Raw genomic sequence first — 27,202 nt, 5'->3', positions numbered from 1 at the left:
GTGATTTCTCTAGATTCTCTGAGCCTTTGGGTGATTTTACGGAGTGTAGATGGTAAAATCCTTAAATTCCTTGCAATAGCTCGTTGAGAAATGTTGTTCTAAAACTGTTCGACAATTTGCTTACAAAGTGGTGACCCTCACCCCGTCCTTGTTTGTGAATTACTCAGCCTTTCATGGAAGCTGTTTTTATACCCAATCATGGCACCCACCTGTTCCCAATTAGCCTGCACACCTGTGGGATGTTCCAAATAAGTGTTTGATGAGCATTCCTCAACTTTATCAGTATTTATTGCCACCTTTCCCAACTTCTTTGTCACGTGTTGCTGGCATCAAATTCTAAAGTTAATGTTTATTTGCCAAAAAAAAAATGTTTATGAGTTTGAACATGAAATATGTTGTCTTTGTAGCATATTCAACTGAATATGGCTTGAAAATGATTTTGCAAATCATTGTATTCTGTTTATATTTACATCTAACACCATTTCCCAACTCATTTGGAAACGGGGTTTGTAGTTAATTAAAGATGCATTCATTTAATTGTGTCCCCTTTGGCCCTCTGTAAAAAGTGCGTAGTCTGCCACAGATTTAGCAGAAGGTTCCGGAGGCCAGCACATGTTTTTCCTCCGTGTTGTCGCCGCCCACGTGCACTCACTGCAGCTGCAACACAACACTGATGTCGGGCAGATGCAGCGAAGAAGCGCGAGGGTCAAAGGTCGTATTGTACTGTACATCAGAAATGAAAAAGCACTTAAGGAGGCGCTGTGTCACGGCGTGAAGGCTACTTTGCCGCTTTGTACAGCAAAAGCACTTTTTTTTTCCCCAATTACGGGGAATTATATTAGCCTTGTGCTTATTAACAGCCACTGTGGTGTTAATTAGAGTGGAGGTGACGTCACAAACATGATGTCATCGTCCAAACACTTCTGAAACTACAGCAGTCAAGTTGTCACCTTGTGTAAAAGCTAAATAAAAAGAGAATACAACAAATCCTTTTCAACTTATATTCAACTGAATAGACTGCAAAGACAAGATATTTCATCTTCACACTGACAAACTTGGCTATTTTTCTCACATATTAGCTCATTTGGAATTTGATGCCTGCAACAGGTTTTAAAAAAAGCTGGCACAAGTGGCAGGAAAAGACTGAGAAAGTTAAGGGAATGCTCATCAAACGCTTATTTGGAACATGCCAAAGGTGGGCAGGCTGATTGGGAACAGGTGGGTGCCCTGATTGGCTATAAAAGCAGCTTCCGTGAAATGCTCACTCGTTCACAAACAAGGACGGGCTGAGGGTCGCCACTTTGTCAACAAATGCCTGAGCAAATTGTTTAAGAACAACATTTTGCAAGGAATTCTGGGATTTCACCATCTACACTTCGTAATATCATCAAAAGGTTCAGAGAATGTGGAGAAATCACTGCACATAAGCCATGATGTTACACATCTTGGATCCCGCGGGCGCGACTGCATCAAAAGCGACCTTGGTGTGTAAGAGATATCACCACATGGGCTCAGGAACACTTCAGAAAACCACTGTCAGTAACCACAGTTGGTCGCTACATCTGTAAGGGCAAGTTAAAACGCTACTATGCAAAGCCACAGCCACTTATCAACAACACCCAGACTGATGCAAAGTGGAAAAGTGATCTGTGGTACACATTTTAAATTGTTTTTGGAAACTGCGGACGTGGAACAGAACCATCCGGACTGTTCTAGGGTGATGGTATGGGTACTGCACGTAAGCCATGATGTTACGCATCTTGGATCCCTCGGGCGCGACCGCATCAAAAGCGACCTTGGTGTGTAAGAGATATCACCACATGGGCTCAGGAACACTTCAGAAAACCACTGTCAGTAACCACAGTTGGTCGCTACATCTGTAAGGGCAAGTTAAAACGCTACTATGCAAAGCCACAGCCACTTATCAACAACACCCAGACTGATGCAAAGTGGAAAAGTGTTCTGTGGTCCACCTTTTAAATTGTTTTTGGAAACTGCGGACGTGGAACAGAACCATCCGGACTGTTCCAGGGTGATGGTATGGGTACTGCACGTAAGCCATGATGTTACGCATCTTGGATCCCTCGGGCGCGACTGCATCAAAAGCGACCTTGGTGTGTAAGAGATATCACCACATGGGCTCAGGAACACTTCAGAAAACCACTGTCAGTAACCACAGTTGGTCGCTACATCTGTAAGGGCAAGTTAAAACGCTACTATGCAAAGCCACAGCCACTTATCAACAACACCCAGACTGATGCAAAGTGGAAAAGTGTTCTGTGGTACACATTTTAAATTGTTTTTGGAAACTGCGGACGTGGAACAGAACCATCCGGACTGTTCCAGGGTGATGGTATGGGTACTGCACGTAAGCCATGATGTTACGCATCTTGGATTCCTCGGGCACGACTGCATCAAAAGCGACCTTGGTGTGTAAAAGATATCACCACATGGGCTCAGGAACACTTCAGAAAACCACTGTCAGTAACTACAGTTGGTCGCTACATCTGTAAGTGCAAGTTAAAACTCTACTATGCAAAGCCACAGCCACTTATCAACAACACCCAGACTGATGCAAAGTGGAAAAGTGTTCTGTGGTCCACATTTTAAATTGTTTTTGGAAACTGCGGACGTGGAACAGAACCATCCGGACTGTTCCAGGGTGATGGTATGGGTACTGCACGTAAGCCATGATGTTACGCATCTTGGATCCCTCGGGCGCGACTGCATCAAAAGCGACCTTGGTGTGTAAGAGATATCGCCACATGGGCTCAGGAACACTTCAGAAAACCACTGTCAGTAACCACAGTTGGTCGCTACATCTGTAAGGGCAAGTTAAAACGCTACAATGCAAAGCCACAGCCACTTATCAACAACACCCAGACTGATTCAAAGTGGAAAAGTGTTCTGTGGTCCACATTTTAAATTGTTTTTGGAAACTGCGGACGTGGAACAGAACCATCCGGACTGTTCCAGGGTGAAAGTGTTGTAGTCAGCATGTGTGATGGTATGGGTACTGCACGTAAGCCATGATGTTACGCATCTTGGATTCCTCGGGCACGACTGCATCAAAAGCGACCTTGGTGTGTAAAAGATATCACCACATGGGCTCAGGAACACTTCAGAAAATCACTGTCAGTAACTACAGTTGGTCGCTACATCTGTAAGTGCAAGTTAAAACTCTACTATGCAAAGCCACAGCCATTTATCAACAACACCCAGACTGATGCAAAGTGGAAAAGTGTTATGTGGTCCACATTTTAATTATTTTTTGGAAACTGTGGACGTGGAACAGAACCATCCGGACTGTTCCAGGGTGATGGTATGGGTACTGCACGTAAGCCATGATGTTACGCATCTTGGATCCCTCGGGCACGACTGCATCAAAAGCGACCTTGGTGTGTAAAAGATATCACCACATGGGCTCAGGAACACTTCAGAAAACCACTGTCAGTAACTACAGTTGGTCGCTACATCTGTAAGTGCAAGTTAAAACTCTACTATGCAAAGCCACAGCCATTTATCAACAACACCCAGACTGATGCAAAGTGGAAAAGTGTTATGTGGTCCACATTTTAATTATTTTTTGGAAACTGTGGACGTGGAACAGAACCATCCGGACTGTTCCAGGGTGAAAGTGTTGTAGTCAGCATGTGTGATGGTATGGGGGTGTATTAGTGATTGTTGTAGGGTGAAAGTGTTGTAGTCAGCATGTGTGATGGTATGGGGGTGTATTAGTGATTGTTGTAGGGTGAAAGTGTTGTAGTCAGCATGTGTGATGGTATGGGGGTGTATTAGTGATTGTTGTAGGGTGAAAGTGTTGTAGTCAGCATGTGTGATGGTATGGGGGTGTATTAGTGGCCAAGGCATGGGTAACTTACACATCTGTGAAGGCACCATTAATGCTGAAAGGTACATACAGCTTTTGGAGCAACATATGTTGTTATCATGGACGCCCCTGCTTATTTCAGCAAGACAATGCCAAGCCAGGTGTTACAACAGCGTGGCTTCATAGTAAAAGAGTGCGGGTACTAGACTGGCCTGCCTGTAGTCCAGACATAGAAAATGTGTGAAATATGAGGCAGGAGACTGTTGAACAACTTAAGCTGTACATCAAGCAAGAATGGGAAAGAATTCCACTTCAAAAATGTGTCTCCTCAGTTCCCAAACCTGCACTGAGTGTTGTTCAAAGGAAAGGCCATGCAACACACTGGTAAAACTGCCTTTTTTGCCATGTTTGTCAGTGTGAAGATGAAATATCTTGTCTTTGCAGTCTATTTAATGTCACCCACTATAAAAGTTGGTGACATTGTTATCACCAGGAAAGATGAGATCACCTACCTAGATTCCAATCTAGAGGCTAATCTTTCCTGTGATAAAATGGCAACCAAGGTAATCAAAAGGTAAATCAAAGAACGAGATTCCTCTACAGAATCTCCTCTCTGGTCAACAAAAGCACCTTGAAGATTCTAGCGGGAACTCTCATTCAACCCTTTTTCGATTACGCTTGCACCTCCTGGTACCCCAGCACCTCCAAAACCCTCAAATCTAGACTCCAAACATCCCAGAACAAGCTAGTTACTTTTAGACCTCCACCCCAGATCACACCTCACTCCAACCCACTTCTCCAAAGTGGGCTGGCTCAGGGTGGAGGACAGAGTAAAACAACTTGCACTGAGCCTGGTCTATAAAATCCGCTACACCTCCCTGATACCCAAGTACATGTCAAACTACTTCCTTAACCACAACACCAGGGGGAGCTCCACAAACCACGTTAAACCTAGATCCCGATCTAACAAAGGTCTTAACTCATTCTCCTTCTATGCCACATTTCCCCAAGATGGCGCTGCTGTAGGCAGGAGCTCTGTGCTCTTGTGTCATCCTTTTGTGTTTCCCTCTTGTTTTCATGTCTTATTATATTTTTTTGCCTTTTGGTCTGAGACCCTTTGGGACTGTGTGACAAGGGGTGGCACTTTCGTGACCTCTGTGGTGCTTTTTTTGTGGACTTCTGGATCTGCCTCCCGGGAGCCTTTTGGCCATGGAGACCAGCAGCTGGGTCTCTGCCACACCGGAGTGGGTTTGGAAGGACTGGAGGAGATGCGGATGAGGGGACAGGGCTGCGGAGCTAGCACTGAGCGCTGGGACAGAGAGGCTTCGCGGTGTCTTGGCTGGGTGAGCAGGTGTCGGACACCTCAGTCACCTTGGACGTATCATCGCTCAACCATGCGGACTGGATTCTGCTGTCTTGGTTGCTTTGTTGGGTCTGCTCCTGTCTCTGGCCATCCTCCCTCCTCCCCAGCGGACGATGGCGTGGAACACCGCAGAGGCCACCACAGTGGATATGTTTCTTTTACTTTTTATTCATAGCTGTATGTAGAAGTGTCTGCTTGTATCTGCTGCTTTAATGTCTTTAATGTCCTCTGTGTTCTTTGATGTTTGATGTTTCCCTCTTACACACATGTGAAAGGGATGTGTACTATGGCTATGAGTTGTTTTTTCCCTTTGCCTCAGTCTGCACCCCCTCTCCAGGGCCCAGGCTAAGACCGATTTTTTAAATTTTATTTTAATCTTCTATTTTTTTTCTCCCAACCCCCTTTGTTTACCTGTATCTCATCTTTTTTGTAAGGGGCGCTGGAAGCCGGCAGACCCGTCAGCGATCCTGTGCTGTCTCCCTGTAATGTTTGTCTGATCTTGAATGGGATTGTGCTGAAAATTTTAATTTTCCTGAAGGAACTCTTCTGACGGAATAAATAAAGTACTATCTAATCTAATCTATCTAATCTAATCAATGCGGAATGCACTCCCAACAGGTATAAAAGTAAGTGGATCTCTATCCTCCTTCAAAAGCGCTCTAAAACAACACCTCCAGGCAACTTCAACACTTTACTAATACCCTCCTCCATTCACATCCCAACTCCCCGGATTGTAAATAACCTAATGTAAATAATCAGATGTACTTCTAATGTATATACTTGTTCTTATGCTATGTGAACTCACTATGTTCTCTGCTGGCTGTACATATTTATAATGTATATACTTGTTCTTATGCTATGTGAACTCACTATGTTCTCTGCTGGCTGTACATATCCTACTAAGTCACACCTACACTGTTTCAATGTCCACATTTCTCTGTTGATGCAATTGTTGATGACTGAAGTTCTGATATCAACCAAAGCTCCTCATCCCACCCCCCGGATTGTAAATAATGTAAATAATTCAATGTATATACTATGATGATTAACTTGTGTGATGACTGTATTATGCTGATAGTATATATTTGTACCATGAATTGATTAACGTGGACCCCGACTTAAACAAGTTGAAAAACTTATCGGGGTGTTACCATTTAGTGGTCAATTGTACGGAATATGTACTGAACTGTGCAATCTACTAATAAAAGTATCAATCAATCAATCAATCAATCAATCAAAGAATATAACTTGAACAGGATTTGTTGTTTTCTTTTTTTATTTAGCATTTACACAACCCGACAACTTCACTGCTTTCGAGTTTTATAAAAGCTTGAAGCGCACACATCACTGGAGGCGACAACAGCGTGACTCTTTTCCGTCTCCCCGTGATGAGAGATGATGGCACTAAATGTCAGAGCCTGAAATAAACTTCAGGTGCAGAAAGTGATGGCAAGGCGAGACATAATCGAGCACATCAAGTAGACTCAACAGTGCTAGCACAACTTCTCATTATTGAAAAATAATGTGGAAAAAAAAAAAAAAACACTTCAAGGGGCCAAATTATGCAGAACTTGTCTGACCTGTTGGTACCTGCTTTTTTGTTTTTGGGATCTGTGTAAGAACCCAAGATTTGATATCGATGAAGCAATCTTTCCTTCCTTCATTATTTCTCCAAGCGGTTTGTTTGGAATTTACCCCAATTTGTGACGTCACTAGTCATGTGTGCATGGGCCCACTAGGGGGTACTAGGAACACTAGGGGGTACTAGGACCACTAGGGTGTACTAGGACCACTAAGGGGTGCTAATGTGACGTCACCAGTTATGTGTGCATGGGCCCACTAGGGGGTACTAGGACCACTAGGGTGTACTAGGACCACTAAGGGGTGCTAATGTGACGTCACTAGTCATGTGTGCATGGGGCCACTAGGGGGTACTAGGACCACTAGGGGATACTAGGACCACTAGAAGTACTAGGACCACTAAGGGGTAATAATGTGACGTCACTAGTCATGTGTGCATGGGGCCACTAGGGGGTACTGGGACCACTAGAAGTACTAGGACCACTAAGGGGTAATAATGTGACGTCACTAGTCATGTGTGCATGGGGCCACTAGGGGGTACTAGGACCACTAGAAGTACTAGGACCACTAAGGGGTGCTAATGTGACGTCACTAGTCATGTGTGCATGGGACCACTAGGGGATACTAGGACCACTAGAAGTACTAGGACCACTAAGGGGTAATAATGTGACGTCACTAGTCATGTGTGCATGGGGCCACTAGGGGGTACTGGGACCACTAGGGGGTACTAGGACCACTAGGGGGTACCAGGACCACTAGGGGGTGCTAAAGTGACGTCACTAGTCATGTGTGCATGGGCCCACTAGGGGGTACTAGGACCACTAGGGTGTACTAGGACCACTAAAGGGTGCTAATGTGATGTCACTAGTCATGTGTGCATGGGCCTACTAGGGGGTACTAGAACCACTAGGGTGTACTAGGACCACTAAGGGGTGCTAATGTGATGTCACTAGTCATGTGTGCATGGGCCCACTAGGGGGTACTAAGACCACTAGGGTGTACTAGGACCACTAAGGGGTGCTAATGTGATGTCACTAGTCATGTGTGCATGGGCCCACTAGGGGGTACTAAGACCACTAGGGTGTACTAGGACCACTAAGGGGTGCTAATGTGACGTCACTAGTCATGTGTGCATGGGCCCACTAGGGGGTACTAGGACCACTAAGGGGTGCTAATGTGACGTCACTAGTCATGTGTGCATGGGCCCACTAGGGGGTACTAGGACCACTAAGGGGTGCTAATGTGATGTCACTAGTCATGTGTGCATGGGCCCACTAGGGGGTACTAGAACTTCTAGGGTGTACTAGGACCACTAAGGGGTGCTAATGTGATGTCACTAGTCATGTGTGCATGGGCCCACTAGGGGGTACTAAGACCACTAGGGTGTACTAGGACCACTACGGGGTGCTAATGTGATGTCACTAGTCATGTGTGCATGGGCCCACTAGGGGGTACTAAGACCACTAGGGTGTACTGGGACCACTAGGGGGTACCAGTACCCCTTAGGGGTGCTAATGTGACGTCAACAGTCATGTGTGCATGGGCCCACTAGGGGGTACTAAGACCACTAGGGGGTGCTAATGTGATGTCACTAGTCATGTGTGCATGGGCCCACTAGGGGGTACTAAGACCACTAGGGGGTACTAGGAACACTAAGGGGTGCTAATGTGACGTCACTAGTCATGTGTGCATGGGCCCACTAAGGGGTACTAAGACCACTAGGGTGTACTAGGACCACTAGGGGGTGCTAATGTGACGTCACTAGTCATGTGTGCATGGGCCCACTAGGGGGTACTAGGACCACTAAGGGGTGCTAATGTGACGTCACTAGTCATGTGTGCATGGGCCCACTAAGGGGTACTAGGACCACTAGGGTGTACTAATGCCCCCCACAATACAGCTGCTCGGTTGGAACGTTTTATAGCATGATAAAAAAAAATAATGCATTGTAGTGAATTCAATGTAATGGGATTAATGCTTTACATATATATATATATATATATATATATATATATATATATATATATATATATATATATATATATATATATATATATATATATATATATATATTGATTGGAATATCCAGAGAATAGTGCTCGATACCGTGGTAGAGCGCAATATGTAGGTGTGGGAAAAATCACAAGACTACTTCATCTCTACAGAACTGTTTCATGAGGGGTTCCCTCAATCATCAGGAGATTTTTTTTATTTATTTTTTTATGTACCCCCTTTTAAAAAAAAATCTCCTGATGATTGAGGGAACCCCTCATGAAACAGTTCTGTAGAGACGAAGTAGTCTTGTGATTTTTCCCACACCTACATATATATATATATATATATATATATAGTAATATAATCTGTCATTAAATTAGCTCGTAGTGTCACTTACTTATTAGTCTTTTTTTTTTAACTGCAATATATTTTCATAACATGTACACTACTGCCCAGTTTTTCTGTTTATATTCTGTTATATTTTTATTCTTGTTGTTGCTTTTTATTTTTATTGTGATTGTTACATTTTTTACTTAAAAAGTTGTGTAATGTGCACCCGCCCCCAGTTCCTGGTCGCCACGCGTCTTGTGATCATTGTAGACTTCAGATATTGACCCTCTAAAAGCACGTCAGGGATAAAAATGTTTTATTTAAGACAATGCAACGACTTTAAAACTGGTGTAATGTGCGCCCGCCCCCTGGTTCTCGTCGGCACGGGTCTTGTAGTCATTGTCGACTTCGGACATTGACTCTGTAAAAGCAGGTCTGGGATAAAAATGTTTTATTTAAGACAATGCAGCGACTTTAAAACTGGTGTAATGTGCGCCCGCCCCCTGGTCCTCGTCGGCACGGGTCTTGTAGTCATTGTAGACTTCTGATATTGACTCTGTGAAAGTAGGTCAGGGATAAAAAAACATTTTTTAAGACATTTTAAAACTAAAACCAGAACTTTCAAATCCACCCTGAAGCGGACAAAGAGCCAATACAGCGACTAAAACTGGTGTAATGTGCGCCCGCCCCCTGGTCTTCGTCGGCAAGCGTCTTGTAGTCATTGTAGACTTCTGATATTGACTCTGTAAAAGTAGGTCAGGGATGAAAAAAAATTGTTTTAAGACATTTTAAAACTAAAACCAGAACTTTCATATCCACCCAGAAGCGGACGAGCAGTCAATACTGCGACTTTAAAACTGGTGTAATGTGCGCCCGCCCCCTGGTCCTCGTCGCCACGGCTCTTGTAGTCATTGTCGACTTTGGATATTGACTCTGTCAAAGCAGGTCAGGGATAAAAATGTTTTATTTAAGACAATGCAGCGGCTTTAAAACTGGTGTAATGTGCGCCTGCCCCCTGGTCCTCGTCGCCACGGCTCTTGTAGTCATTGTCGACTTCGGATATTGACTCTGTAAAAGCAGGTCAGGGATGAAAATGTTTTATTTAAGACAATACAGCGACTTTAAAACTGGTGTAATGAGCGCCCGCCCCCTGGTCTTTGTCGGCACGGGTCTTGTAGTCATTGTCGACTTCGGATATCGACTTTGTGTTGGCCTGAGAGAGAAACTTGTTCTTAATTTGCCGGAAACCTAATTTTCGGAACATTTTGAATACGGAGGAGGAGTCAGCTCAAAGTCCAAAATCCCGCCCACATTTTGTACCGACTGTGTCGCTTCCAAATCTTGTCATTTAGGTAAAGTTTTCTCCTTCCTGTCTTTAGGACTTGTAACTAAAACTGTTTACTCCTGCTTGAGCTGCAGGAAATCCACGAGAAATCAGATCTCATTTCCGAGGGTAGCGTCGTTTGAAAAGGAGAACATTTAACATTTAAAAAGGAGAACATTTTAAATGAGTGTAATTTCCCAGTCAGTTTGTCAAAGGTCATGAACACTTTTTATTGACTTGAACGAGCAATGAAAGTCGTGCCCACGCTGCATTTGTCTGCTTACGTGTGGAGAGTGCTGGACGTCATGCAACATCCATAATACCAGTACACACAGTCCGTGAGAAAATATGGTCATTATGTTGCGAGCACCTTTGCTCCTTTTCAACATTAACAGAAAGGAGGCGAAATAAGCAGACTTCATTTCCTGTCTTTGACGCACTAAAGAGTGATCCCACTGACTTGTAGGAAAAAATAACAGCGAAAAAATCCATATACCGTATTTCTTTGAACTGCCGCCGGGGCGCTAATTATTTAAAAACCTCTTCTCACTCCGGCACTTACCAAAGGCATGCAGTACAAATTTGAGTGTGATGTAAGGATACCATCATGAAAAGCACATTTAATAAAAAAAAGGTTATTATGGTCTTACCTTTACTAATAAATGAAGTCCATGCGCAGCTCCTTCTGATCAAAAGCATCGATAACTTGTTTATAGAAGTCTTCCTTATCTTTCCTCAGTTTTTAAAGTCTCTCTGTCTCGAGGGCGATCTTCCTTTATTACCTCCTGCTTCCATTGAAAGTCCAGTTTAGAAAACTGCTATCAGACCACTGCTATCAGTTAGCTCGGCTCCTCACATGCGGGCAACGACAGAATTATCCTCGTACAACTCCCCTTCCCGCTGCCACCATGAAGTGTTATTGTATAAATAATACACTGGGTATTTAGGACTGGAACATGCTTTATTTCAGCCCGGTTGTTTACATAGCCAGCATAGGAGTAGTGGTGGGCGGTATAGCTCGATTGGTAGAGTGGCCGTGCCAGCAACTTGAGGGTTGCAGGTTCGATTCCCGCTTCCGCCATCCTAGTTACTGCCGTTGTGTCCTTGGGCAAGACACTTTACCCACCTGCTCCCAGTGCCACCCACACTGCTTTAAATGTAACTTAGATATTAGCTTTCACTATGTAAAGCGCTTTGAGTCACTTGAGAAAAGCGCTATATAAATATAATTCACTTCATTTCACTTCACTTACATCCTAAAAGGTCTGTCGTGCAACCCCCGCGTCATATCAGTTCCCAGCACATATCACGTCACTCGTTGTCACTTCTTCTGCAGCCGAGTAGTCGGAAGAAGGCTCACTAGCGCCCTCTACCACCAGGAGGCGGGAGTCATTTAATGACTCATATTTGACACACGCAGCTACGGTATATTAATAAAACATAGCTGCTTACTGTTCTTTTTAGCATATTCAATAGCTTGGACCTTAAATCCTACTGAATAGCTCTTAATCTTCTTCCCTTTATGCGATTTGAAATGATTGAAATCAGCCTCCTCCATTTTGAAAATTATGACACTCGTGATGTCACGAGTTTGACCTGACGGTAATGCTAAGCATGCGCTAATTATTTTGCGAAGCGAGTTTGACCCGGCAATAATTCAAGGCAGGCGCATACTTTATTTTGTAAAAGTTTATTTACACGCCTTCATTGGTTTGTAACAAGGCAGTACAACGGCTAATCAAACAAAACAGAAGTCCTGGTCATGGACCCACTAGCAAGCTCGCTCTCCAATCAGCTGAACAGACTCAATCACTTGAATTTGTGAAACTGGAACGATACAAAAAGAATGCCATCGTAAGTTAATTATACCAACGCAGACACTCGTAAATGTGTTAGCATATTAGCGAATGCTAATGGCACTAGCTTCATTCTGTTACGATAGCACGTACAAATATGCATGAAAGCACTCCTAAGGACACCAAACATGGGACGCTTAGTAAGTAAGAATTGTTTTAGTTATATTGTAACTAACTGTATTTTGTAACACGGCAGTAAAACGGCTGATCAAACAAAACAGAAGTCATGGTCGCGGACCCACTAGCTGCCAAACTGGCTCTCTAATCAGCTAAAATGACTTAATAACGCCACAATGATGTTTTTTTTTGTGACTCTACCAAACTCAAACAATACAAAAAGAATGCCATTTTAAGTTGATGATACTAACACGCCAAAAACGTGTTAGCATATTAGCTAATGCTAACGATGCTAGCTTGATGACATTACGATAGCACGTACAAATATGCATGAAAACACTCCTACAGACACCACACATATCTAAAATATGTACATCACAAATATATATACACATATCAAAGAAAAAAATTGATTATATACATATACATACATACATATGTATATATATATATATATATATATATATATATTTTTTTTTTTTTTTTTTTTTTTTTTTAAACTCATGATTTCACTCCAAGATACCCAACAAATAACACTAGATTTTACTGTAAAATTCAGTGTTTTTACAGCATATTACTCTAAATTTAACAGAAAAACTCTACCACTGTTTTTTGGTTGCTTTTTTACGGTAAAATCCTGTCGACAGAGCAGCCCGGTTTTTTTTACTGTAAATTCCACACTCAGTTGTCGTTTTTGTAGTGTGTCACTGTAAATGGAAAAAAATCATACCACATTTTTTTCAATAAAAAAATGACAAAAAAAAAACATTGGTACTTTTTTCCCATATTCAGTAATATTTTGTAAAAAAAAATAAAAAATAAAAACACCATAAATGCTGCATTCAAACTCTGCTACAATTTTTTCCCCATCAAAACAGTGGGATTATTTTTCTATTTACTGTAATATGTTGTAAAAAATATATACAAAAATAAAACATTTATAAATGAAAAAACCTTGTTTATTTTACATGTAATATATACATGATGTAAGTATATATGTAGTATCTAGTAACATTCATAATAACATGTAATATATACATGATGTAAGTATATATGTAGTATCTAGTAACATTCATGATAACATGTAATATATACATGATGTAAGTATATATGTCATGTAGTAACATTCATAATAACATGTAATATATACATGATGTAAGTATATATGTAGTATCTAGTAACATTCATAATAACATGTAATATATACATGATGTAAGTATATATGTAGTATCTAGTAACATTCATAATAACATGTAATATATACATGATGTAAGTATATATGTAGTATCTAGTAACATTCATAATAACATGTAATATATACATGATGTAAATATATATGTAGTATCTAGTAACATTCATAATGACATGTAATATTTACGTAGTTTGCTCATTTTAAGCATAAGGTGGTGTGTTAGTTTCACAGACGGATCACAACATTCGCTATTTTTAAATACTCATATTATCATTTACGGACCGAATATTATCCCATCCATCCATTTTTTTCTATCTTTGTGATGTTAAGTTCCTGTTGTAAGGTCTTATACTGTATATGCCTTGAGCTCTTATTTTGAAGGCGCAAAGAGCGGAAGTGGTAACACGGTGTGGCCGAGCGGACTTTTTGAAAACAATTGAAATTAAAGTGGTCCTCGTGTAAAAGGGGTGCCTCCATGTTTTTTTTTTTTTTTTTTATGTAGTTTTATGCAGTATTTTGTAGTTTTCTACAGTATAGGTGACATATATAAACCCTCGGTTACAATATTATCGCACTTTGTCCACCGTTCAGAAGACTTGCTTGGCAAAGCTGCGATTGGTCTCCGAGGCAACACTTCCATCTGGTGGTCATACGGGAGAACTGCAGGCAAGATGTGGGCACAATTGGACCAACGAACGCCTTCCTTTTTTTTAAATAAAGGATTTCTTCGAAGATAGAGTGCAAACACTTTCATTATTTTCCAAGAAGATCAAAACAACAATTACAGTGATTCTTTTTCCTCCTTAAGTGATGGAGAAACTTTCATTTACTGTACGTGAACGTGTAGACAAGTGTGTCGGCATCATTTTTACATAACATGTTTATTAAATGGAGACAAACATTTATATGATGAGTGTATACAAAAACGTTGGAATCTGTGTGTGTGTGTGTGTGTGTGTGTGTGTGTGTGTGTGTGTGTGTGTGTGTGTGTGTGTGTGTGACTGAACATACACCATTTTCGGACTAATGTGTTTAAGGGAATGGACAGACGGATGATAAAGGGAGACCACTTTTTGTTTAATCACAATCCTTATGAGAGACAAAAAGACATAGTTGTTTATGCATTCTAACTCATAAATAAATGTTAGCAAGAGTCAGCTAACAATGGAGTCGCTATAATCCGCCTTCAAAGTGCTTTATATACCTCAACATTGTTCTATATATACACTGTAGGTATATGTCATGTAGTAACATTCATAATAACATGTAATATATACATGATGTAAGTATATATGTAGTATCTAGTAACATTCATAATAACATGTAATATATACATGATGTAAGTATATATGTCATGTAGTAACATTCATAATAACATGTATTATATACATGATGTAAGTATATATGTAGTATCTAGTAACATTCATAATAACATGTAATATATACATGATGTAAGTATATATGTAGTATCTAGTAACATTCATAATAACATGTAATATACGCATGATGTAAGTATATATGTAGTATCTAGTAACATTCATAATAACATGTAATATATACATAATGTAATTATATATGTCATGTAGTAACATTCATGATAACGTGTAATATAGTATATATGTAGTATCTAGTAACATTCATAATAACATGTAATGTGTACATGATGTAAGTACAAATGTCATGTAGTAACATTCATAATAACATGTAGTATATACATGATGTAAGTATATATGTAGTATCTAGTAACATTCATAATAACATGTAATATATACATGATGTAAGTATATATGTCATGTAGTAACATTCATAATAACATGTAATATATACATGATGTAAGTATATATGTAGTATCTAGTAACATTCATAATAACATGTAGTATATACATGATGTAAGTATATATGTAGTATCTAGTAACATTCATAATATATGCATGATTTAAGTATATATGTAGTATCTAGTAACATTCATAATGACATGTAATATATACATGATGTAAGTATATATGTCATGTAGTAACATTCATAATAACATGTAATATATACATGATGTAAGTATATATGTAGTATTTAGTAACATTCATAATAACATGTAATATATACATGATGTAAGTATATATGTAGGAACATTCATAATATATGTAATATATACATGATGTAAGTATATATGTAGTATCTAGTAACATTCATAATAACATGTAATATACGCATGATGTAAGTATATATGTAGTATCTAGTAACATTCATAATAACATGTAATATATACATAATGTAATTATATATGTCATGTAGTAACATTCATGATAACGTGTATTATAGTATATATGTAGTATCTAGTAACATTCATAATAACATGTAATGTGTACATGATGTAAGTACAAATGTCATGTAGTAACATTCATAATAACATGTAGTATATACATGATGTAAGTATATATGTAGTATCTAGTAACATTCATAATAACATGTAATATATACATGATGTAAGTATATATGTAGTATCTAGTAACATTCATAATATATGCATGATTTAAGTATATATGTAGTATCTAGTAACATTCATGACATGTAATATATACATGATGTAAGTATATATGTCATGTAGTAACATTCATAATAACATGTAATATATACATGATGTAAGTATATATGTAGTATCTAGTAACATTCATAATAACATGTAGTATATACATGATGTAAGTATATATGTAGTATCTAGTAACATTCATAATATATGCATGATTTAAGTATATATGTAGTATCTAGTAACATTCATAATGACATGTAATATATACATGATGTAAGTATATATGTCATGTAGTAACATTCATAATAACATGTAATATATACATGATGTAAGTATATATGTAGTATCTAGTAACATTCATAATAACATGTAATATATATATGATGTAAGTATATATGTCATGTAGTAACATTCATAATAACATGTAATATATACATGATGTAAGTATATATGTAGTATTTAGTAACATTCATAATAACATGTAATATATACATGATGTAAGTATATATGTAGGAACATTCATAATATATGTAATATATGCATGATATAAGTATATATGTAGTATCTAGTAACATTCATAATAACATGTAATATATGCATGATGTAAGTATATATGTCATGTAGTAACATTCATAATGACATGTAATATATACATGATGTAAGTATATATGTCATGTAGTAACATTCATAATGACATGTAATATATACATGATGTAAGTATATATGTCATGTAGTAACATTCATAATAACATGTAATATATACATGATGTAAGTATATATGTAGTATCTAGTAACATTCATAATAACATGTAATATATATATGATGTAAGTATATATGTCATGTAGTAACATTCATAATAACATGTAATATATACATGATGTAAGTATATATGTAGTATTTAGTAACATTCATAATAACATGTAATATATACATGATGTAAGTATATATGTAGGAACATTCATAATATATGTAATATATGCATGATATAAGTATATATGTAGTATCTAGTAACATTCATAATAACATGTAATATATGCATGATGTAAGTATATATGTCATGTAGTAACATTTATAATAACATGTTATATATACATGATGTAAGTATATATGTCATGTAGTAACATTCATAATAAAGTGAAATATATACATGATGCAAGTATATATGTAGTATCTAGTAGCATTCATAATAACATGTAATATATACATGATGTAAGTATATATGTCATGTAGTAACATTCATAATAACATGTAATATATACATGATGTAAGTATATATGTAGTATTTAGTAACATTCATAATAACATGTAATATATACATGATGTAAGTATATATGTAGGAACATTCATAATATATGTAATATATGCATGATATAAGTATATATGTAGTATCTAGTAACATTCATAATAACATGTAATATATGCATGATGTAAGTATATATGTCATGTAGTAACATTCATAATAACATGTTATATATACATGATGTAAGTATATATGTCATGTAGTAACATTCATAATAAAGTGAAATATATACATGATGTAAGTATAAGTGTAGTATCTAGTAACATTCATAATAACATGTAATATTTACGTAGTTTGCTCATTTTAAGCATAAGGTGGTGTGTTAGTTTCACAGACGGATCACAACATTCGCTATTTCCTTCAGCGACAACAAGACTACTAAATCATGACAGACTTCATGAGAGACCACAAAGACTACTTTGGGACAAATATTGATTCAAAACCTAATATTTTTTAATATAGTCTGATAGGATCAGAATATGATATAAAACACTAAACATCATGTAGCAGTAATGCTAAAAAATAAGCTATGAAAACAATAATACACTCACTTACTGTACCATGTCTGCTGTTGCTGGGATGCCGACTGATGGGATGCTTATATCTTCCAGTTTAGATGAAGAATGAATCTTAATCCTCATGATGTATATTTTTTGCCATCTCCGGGTCCAAGTTGGATGTGAAAGTAGACCGACATGTGGGTTTATGTCCACAACCTTCTACTATCCAGGTGAGAGGAGTGATTTGTCATCTAGAACAGTGGTCCCCAACCACCGGGCCGCGGCTCGATTGGTACCGGGCCGCAAAATCATTTTGCATTTTTATTTTTAATTAAATCAACATAAAAAACACAAGATACTTACAATTAGTGCACCAACCCAAAAAAACTCCCCTTTTTCATGACAAAATAAATAAATAAATACAATTCTCTCTCAGAGCAACACGGAGACGCTAATGCATGCAAAACTCAGCGACATCCTGACCAAAACCAGAGGGCGGGCTCACATTACACCAGTTTTAAAATCTCATGATCAATTCTAAAGTTCTTCTGGTTTTTGTTTTGATGTATTAGGCCTTTTTATCTTTTAGATTTGCTTTTACCCTACAAACCTTCCTGGGCCCTCCGGCACTCGTCTCCTAATTATTCCAAAAGTCAGGCAGGACACTAGTGTTTACTCACCTTGCTCCTCTGTACTCAGCCATGCATTCATGTGTTCATATGTGTTCTGCTCTTCCTATTACACCTTTACAATTACTCCAAAATTCTTTACAATTACTCCTAAATTATTTACAATTACTCCAAAATTCTTTACAATTACTCCAAAATTCTTTACAATTACTCCAAAATTCTTTACAATTACTCCAAAATTCAGCGGCACGTGACGAAGACCAGAAGGTGGGCTCACATTACAGCAGTTTTAAAATCTCTGCATTGTCTCCCCGTGTTTCTCAATGTGTGTTTGCGCTAGGTAAGTGTGCGAGTGATAATGATGTATTGTTAGTCTGCGAAACATGTTGTGTTGTATTTCTTTTATGTATGAAAAGCTTTTTATAAATAAAGTTTGATTTAATGTAAACGTTGTAGTGTTGGCAGATTTCTGATGTTTTTGAGGACTTTGGCTTATCTCCATTATTAGCCGCCTAGTACTTCCCATATTTTACGAGTTTGAATAGTGAAACTCCTTTTAGCTGCATTGTTAACCACCTCATACTTGTCGTTTTTTACCACTAGGAATTGATTTTTTTTAAACATTTGTGTCCTTGTCTTGAAATGAAGAGAAGGCTGCACACCACAATAACGCCACACGAGAATGAATAAATCACAACATGTCACACTTGAAAGTTTTATAGGACTTGTAAAAAAAAAAAAAAAGAAGAGAAAAACAGAACACTAACCGAGGCAAGCCAGACATGGGGTTTCTCCAAGAAGTATTTACACAACACGACGTATGTACAGACGAGAAGGCTACACCCTTTTCTAGTGTCGTACATTTCTTATTTACAACGGAACTAGCACACACTCCACTCCACTCACTCCCTGGCCACAAAGCACTCCAAATTGGAACTCAGGACACACCTTTGAAGGAACCTTTTTAACCTTGGTGACATCCACTTTTTAACCTTGGTGACGCACCAAGGTTAAAAATGTCACCAAAGGTGACATCCACTTGTTAACCTTTGGGAAATCCACTTTTTAACCTTGGTAACATCCACTTGTTAACCTTTGTGACTCACCAAGGTTAACAAGTGGATGTTACCAAGGTTAAAAATGTCACCAATGGTGACATCAACTTTTTAACCTTGGTGACACACACTTTTTAACCTTGGTAACATCCACTTTTTAACCTTGGTGACAACCACTTTTTAACCTTGGTAACACCCACTTTTTAACCTTGGTGACAACCACTTTTTAACCTTGGTAACATCCACTTTTTAACCTTGGTGACATCCACTTTTTAACCTTGGTATCACACACTTTTTAACCTTGGTAACATCCACTTTTTAACCTTGGTATCACCCACTTTTTAACCTTGGTAACACCCACTTTTTAACCTTGGTAACATCCACTTTTTAACCTTGGTGACAACCACTTTTTAACCTTGGTAACACCCACTTTTTAACCTTGGTAACATCCACTTTTTAACCTTGGTAACATCCACTTTTTAACCTTGGTGACATCCACTTTTTAACCTTGGTATCACACACTTTTTAACCTTGGTAACATCCACTTTTTAACCTTGGTGACAACCACTTTTTAACCTTGGTGACACACACTTTTTAACCTTGGTGACAACCACTTTTTAACCCTGGTAACATCCACTTTTTAACCTTGGTGACAACCACTTTTTAACCTTGGTAACATCCACTTTTTAACCTTGGTGACAACCACTTTTTAACCTTGGTAACATCCACTTTTTAACCTTGGTAACACCCACTTTTTAACCTTGGTAACATCCACTTTTTAACCTTGGTAACACCCACTTTTTAACCTTGGTGACATCCACTTTTTAACCTTGGTATCACACACTTTTTAACCTTGGTAACATCCACTTTTTAACCTTGGTGACAACCACTTTTTAACCTTGGTAACATCCACTTTTTAACCTTGGTGACAACCACTTTTAACCTTGGTAACACCCACTTTTTAACCTTGGTAACATCCACTTTTTAACCTTGGTAACACCCACTTTTTAACCTTGGTAACATCCACTTTTTAACCTTGGTAACATCCACTTTTTAACCTTGGTAACACCCACTTTTTAACCTTGGTGACAACCACTTTTTAACCTTGGTAACACCCACTTTTTAACCTTGGTAACATCCACTTTTTAACCTTGGTGACAACCACTTTTTAACCTTGGTAACATCCACTTTTTAACCTTGGTAACATCCACTTTTTAACCTTGGTGACATCCACTTTTTAACCTTGGTAACACACACTTTTTAACCTTGGTAACATCCACTTTTTAACCTTGGTGACATCCACTTTTTAACCTTGGTAACATCCACTTTTTAACCTTGGTGACATCCACTTTTTAACCTTGGTATCACACACTTTTTAACCTTGGTAACATCCACTTTTTAACCTTGGTGACAACCACTTTTTAACCTTGGTAACACACACTTTTTAACCTTGGTGACAACCACTTTTTAACCTTGGTAACATCCACTTTTTAACCTTGGTGACAACCACTTTTTAACCTTGGTAACATCCACTTTTTAACCTTGGTAACATCCACTTTTTAACCTTGGTAACATCCACTTTTTAACCTCGGTGACATCCACTTTTTAACCTTGGTAACATCCACTTTTTAACCTTGGTAACACCCACTTTTTAACCTTGGTGACATCCACTTTTTAACCTTGGTAACATCCACTTTTTAACCTTGTTGACATCCACTTTTTAACCTTGGTAACACCCACTTTTTAACCTTGGTAACATCCACTTTTTAACCTTGGTGACACACACTTTTTAACCTTGGTGACATCCACTTTTTAACCTTGGTAACATCCACTTTTTAACCTTGGTAACATCCACTTTTTAACCTTGTTGACATCCACTTTTTAACCTTGGTAACATCCACTTTTTAACCTTGGTGACATCCACTTTTTAACCTTGGTAACACCCACTTTTTAACCTTGGTAACATCCACTTTTTAACCTTGGTAACATCCACTTTTTAACCTTGGTAACATCCACTTTTTAACCTTGTTGACATCCACTTTTTAACCTTGGTAACATCCACTTTTTAACCTTGGTATCACACACTTTTTAACCTTGGTAACACACACTTTTTAACCTTGGTAACATCCACTTTTTAACCTTGGTGACAACCACTTTTTAACCTTGGTGACAACCACTTTTTAACCTTGGTAACACCCACTTTTTAACCTTGGTAACATCCACTTTTTAACCTTGGTAACACCCACTTTTTAACCTTGGTGACATCCACTTTTTAACCTTGGTAACATCCACTTTTTAACCTTGGTAACACCCACTTTTTAACCTTGGTAACACACACTTTTTAACCTTGGTGACAACCACTTTTTAACCTTGGTGACAACCACTTTTTAACCTTGGTAACATCCACTTTTTAACCTTGGTAACATCCACTTTTTAACCTTGGTGACATCCACTTTTTAACCTTGGTAACACCCACTTTTTAACCTTGGTAACATCCACTTTTTAACCTTGGTAACATCCACTTTTTAACGTTGGTAACATCCACTTTTTAACCTTGGTAACATCCACTTTTTAACCTTGGTGACATCCACTTTTTAACCTTGGTAACATCCACTTTTTAACCTTGGTAACATCCACTTTTTAACCTTGGTGACAACCACTTTTTAACCTTGGTAACACACACTTTTTAACCTTGGTGACAACCACTTTTTAACCTTGGTAACATCCACTTTTTAACCTTGGTGACATCCACTTTTTAACCTTGGTATCACACACTTTAACCTTGGTAACATCCACTTTTTAACCTTGGTGACAACCACTTTTTAACCTTGGTAACACACACTTTTTAACCTTGGTAACATCCACTTTTTAACCTTGGTGACAACCACTTTTTAACCTTGGTAACACCCACTTTTTAACCTTGGTAACATCCACTTTTTAACCTTGGTGACAACCACTTTTTAACCTTGGTAACATCCACTTTTTAACCTTGGTGACATCCACTTTTTAACCTTGGTAACACACACTTTTTAACCTTGGTAACATCCACTTTTTAACCTTGGTAACATCCACTTTTTAACCTTGGTAACATCCACTTTTTAACCTTGGTAACATCCACTTTTTAACCTTGGTAACATCCACTTTTTAACCTTGGTAACATCCACTTTTTAACCTTGGTAACATCCACTTTTTAACCTTGGTAACATCCACTTTTTAACCTTGGTAACATCCACTTTTTAACCTTGGTGACATCCACTTTTTAACCTTGGTAACATCCACTTTTTAACCTTGGTAACATCCACTTTTTAACCTTGTTGACATCCACTTTTTAACCTTGGTAACATCCACTCTTAAAATGTTCCGTCCCATATTAGGTCCACTAGTCTAACACCTAAAAGGCTCTGATGACATCTGGACTATCTGATGACATCTGGACTATCTACAAGTCTTTGGACAGTGATGTTCTCTTGAAGGAAAGACACCAACAAAACTCTAAAATAGGAGCTGAGTGATTCTTCCAAGTACTTTTACGACCCTTAAAGAGGAACTGCACTTAGTTTCTATTCTGCCCGTCATTCTCAGTCCTTCTTATGTAAAACAACAACACAAATGTTTGGTTTTTTCATATTAATTTGAATTGGTAAAATACGGCAAGTATGAGGTGGTAAACAATGCAGCTAATAGGCTATCGCGCCCATAAAGACCTCTAAAAAAACATTGAAAAAGAGCCATCAGTTAAATCTTTACTTACATGTCCCGACATGAATATTAACCAAGTACTACATTTTATACTAGCTTTTAAGCAAATGTTGTGTTTGGACCCAAAAATCATGATTTTTGATACTTGGTGCCATCTCCTATGGTTTTATGCTAGATTTTGACCTATATGTGTATGTTTACACCTACAAATGTTACTACATGACATATATACTTACGTCATGTATATATTACATGTTATTATGAATGTTACTAGATACTACATATATACTTATGTCATGTATATATTACATGTTATTATGAATGTTACTACATGACATATATACTTACATCATGTATATATTACATGTTATTATGAATGTTACTAGATACTACATATATACTTACATCATGTATATATTACATGTTATTATGAATGTTACTAGATACTACATATATACTTACATCATGTATATATTACATGTTATTATGAATGTTACTAGATACTACATATATACTTACATCATGTATATATTACATGTTATTATGAATGTTACTACATGACATATATACTTACGTCATGTATATATTACATGTTATTATGAATGTTACTAGATACTACATATTTACTATATTACATGTTATTATGAATGTTACTACATGACATATATACTTACATCATGCATATATTACATGTTATTATGAATGTTACTATATACTACATATATACTTACATCATGTATATATTACATGTTATTATGAATGTTACTAGATACTACATATATACTATATTACATGGTATTATGAATGTTACTACATGAAATATATAATCACTACATATATACTTGGATGTTTTTTAGAGAGCTCTATGGGTGCAACAGAACGACAAGCATTGGCGCTATTGTTAGCTGCCTTCTGCTAGAGTTTATTTACGAGTTAGAATGCATGAAAAAAAAAAAAAAAGAAGCAACATGTCTTACTAGAGGATTGTGAATGACTCCAAAATAAAGTGCAGTTCCCCTAAAATGGAGGTCCAGTGGCTGAATAGAAGAAGTGGTCTAGGGAAAGAAAGTGGGAGTAGTCTTTGCCAGGTCTCTAGTACTAAAGCTACTTCTTAATGTTGGTACAACACTGTGTGGTTTAAAACATGGTCCATATACAACATGGCGCACGCTGAACGCTATAAACTCAGACCACCAAAAATGACAAAGCTGTATTTTTTTGGTGGTCTGTTGTTGAAAGGTCTTGGGACTTGAACACCATCTTAGACTTAAGACATCTACTAAGATGCCATCACGACAAAGTGACATTTAGTACCGTTCATCAGAGCGCGAGGCCCCGCCCTCAACACACGGCGAGGGGCTGCAGCTCGCTCTCGCGCCGCTGGTTCTTCTTCAGCAGCTGGATGCGGTTGTGGCAGTAGAACTTGATGGCCCGCCAGTCGCGCTGGTTGCTGACCAGCAGGGGGCACTGCTGCAGGCAGCGCTCGCAGTCCGCCTTGGCCGGCACGCGCAGCTCGTTGATGTTCCGGGTCAGGTGCTCCTCCACCGCCGCTCTCTCCGCCTCCGACCACGGACGCTTCAACACGCCGCGCTTACCTGAGAGGAGGGGCAGAGATGAGGTACACACCTTCAAGTCGGGGAATTCCCATACCACTTTTCACTTCTGATAACTGGAGTGTTGGCCGATAGCTCAAATCCACACAGAGGTCCCTTTGGTGCCCTCACAAACCATCAGAAATCAGGAAAATCCTTAACTTTAACAACCGTATTGCTACAATAATCATCAATTTAAAAAGTAGAGTGGAACCTCCATATCAAAGCAAATATCTATTTACTAACTTTAAACAACAACAAGCTCAACTGTCCACACAGAAGTCCCTTTGGTGCCCTCACAAACCATCAGAAATCAGGAAAATCCTTAACTTTAACAACGGTATTGCTACAATAATCATCATTTTTAAAAACTACAGTGGAACCTATATATCACAGTAAACATTTATTTACCAACTTAAAAGAACAACAACAACAAGCTCAAATCTCCACACAGAAGTCCATTTGGTGCCATCACAAACCATCAAAAATCAGGACAATCCTTACCTTTTAACAACCGTATTGCTACAATAATCATCAATTTAAAAAGTAGAGTGGAACCTCCATATCAAAACAAATATCTATTTACCAACTTGAAACAACAACAAGCTCAACTGTCTACACAGAAGTCACTTTAGTGTCCTCACAAACCATCAGAAATCAGGAAAATCCTTAACTTTAACAACCGTATTGCTACAATTATCATCATTTTAAAAAGTAGAGTGGAACCTCCATATCAAAGCAAATATCTATTTACCAACTTGAAACAACAACAAGCTCAATTGTCTACACAGAAGTCCCTTTGGTGCCCTCACAAACCATCAGAAATCAGGAAATCCTTAACGTTAACAACCGTGTTGCTACCATAATCATCAATTTAAAAAGTACAGGCGAACCTCCATATCACAGTAAACATCTATTTACCAACTTAAAAGAACAACAACAACAAGCTCAAATCTCCACACAGAAGTCCCTTTGGTGCCCTCACAAACCATCAGAAATCAGGACAATCCTTACCTTTTAACAACCGTATTGCTACAATAATCATCAATTTAAAAAGTAGAGTGGAACCTCCATATCAAAGCAAATATCTATTTACTAACTTTAAACAACAACAAGCTCAACTGTCCACACAGAAGTCCCTTTGGTGCCCTCACAAACCATCAGAAATCAGGAAAATCCTTAACTTTAACAACGGTATTGCTACAATAATCATCATTTTAAAAAGTACAGTGGAACCTCCATATCACAGTAAACATTTATTTACCAACTTAAAACAACAACAACAACAAGCTCAATTGTCCACACAGAAGTCCCTTTGGTGCCCTCACAAACCATCAGAAATCAGGAAAATCCTTAACTTTAACAACCGTATTGCTACAATTATCATCATTTTAAAAAGTAGAGTGGAACCTCCATATCAAAGCAAATATCTATTTACCAACTTGAAACAACAACAAGCTCAATTGTCTACACAGAAGTCCCTTTGGTGCCCTCACAAACCATCAGAAATCAGGAAATCCTTAACGTTAACAACCGTGTTGCTACCATAATCATCAATTTAAAAAGTACAGGCGAACCTCCATATCACAGTAAACATCTATTTACCAACTTAAAAGAACAACAACAACAAGCTCAAATCTCCACACAGAAGTCCCTTTGGTGCCCTCACAAACCATCAGAAATCAGGACAATCCTTACCTTTTAACAACCGTATTGCTACAATAATCATCATTTTAAAAAGTAGAGTGGAACCTCCATATCAAAGCAAACATCTATTTACTAACTTTAAACAACAACAAGCTCAACTGTCTACACAGAAGTCACTTTAGTGTCCTCACAAACCATCAGAAATCAGGAAAATCCTTAACTTTAACAACCGTATTGCTACAATTATCATCATTTTAAAAAGTAGAGTGGAACCTCCATATCAAAGCAAATATCTATTTACCAACTTGAAACAACAACAAGCTCAATTGTCTACACAGAAGTCCCTTTGGTGCCCTCACAAACCATCAGAAATCAGGAAATCCTTAACGTTAACAACCGTGTTGCTACCATAATCATCAATTTAAAAAGTACAGGCGAACCTCCATATCACAGTAAACATCTATTTACCAACTTAAAAGAACAACAACAACAAGCTCAAATCTCCACACAGAAGTCCCTTTGGTGCCCTCACAAACCATCAGAAATCAGGACAATCCTTACCTTTTAACAACCGTATTGCTACAATAATCATCATTTTAAAAAGTAGAGTGGAACCTCCATATCAAAGCAAACATCTATTTACTAACTTGAAACAACAACAAGCTCAA

General features: G+C 38.0%; 1 protein-coding gene across 8 annotated transcripts in view; it reads right to left on the bottom strand.

The window, feature by feature from the left end:
- Positions 1-19,242: 19,242 nt before the first annotated feature.
- The window catches only part of si:dkey-117m1.4 (serine/arginine repetitive matrix protein 1), a 38,211-nt gene continuing 30,251 nt past the window's right edge, over positions 19,243-27,202 (bottom strand). Inside the window, exons 9-15 of one of the 8 annotated variants that reach the window (XM_061916563.1) lie at positions 22,861-24,890; positions 22,012-22,584; positions 20,058-21,689; positions 19,851-19,919; positions 19,782-19,804; positions 19,589-19,712; positions 19,243-19,510 (exon numbers count right to left, since the gene is read on the bottom strand). In XM_061916563.1, coding sequence (XP_061772547.1) covers positions 24,637-24,890 — 254 coding nt within the window. In that variant the 3' untranslated portion in view covers positions 19,243-19,510; positions 19,589-19,712; positions 19,782-19,804; ... (2 more) ...; positions 22,012-22,584; positions 22,861-24,636. Of the gene's footprint in view, positions 19,511-19,588; positions 21,690-22,011; positions 22,677-22,860; positions 24,891-27,202 lie in introns of all 8 variants that reach the window. The other 7 variants (XM_061916538.1, XM_061916548.1, XM_061916556.1 and 4 more) reach the window with 7 other exon arrangements.

Source organism: Nerophis ophidion, linkage group LG01 (assembly GCF_033978795.1).
Source record: "Nerophis ophidion isolate RoL-2023_Sa linkage group LG01, RoL_Noph_v1.0, whole genome shotgun sequence".
In the NCBI taxonomy this organism is placed as follows: domain Eukaryota; kingdom Metazoa; phylum Chordata; class Actinopteri; order Syngnathiformes; family Syngnathidae; genus Nerophis; species Nerophis ophidion.
This window is presented reverse-complemented; position numbering and strand designations above follow the sequence as displayed.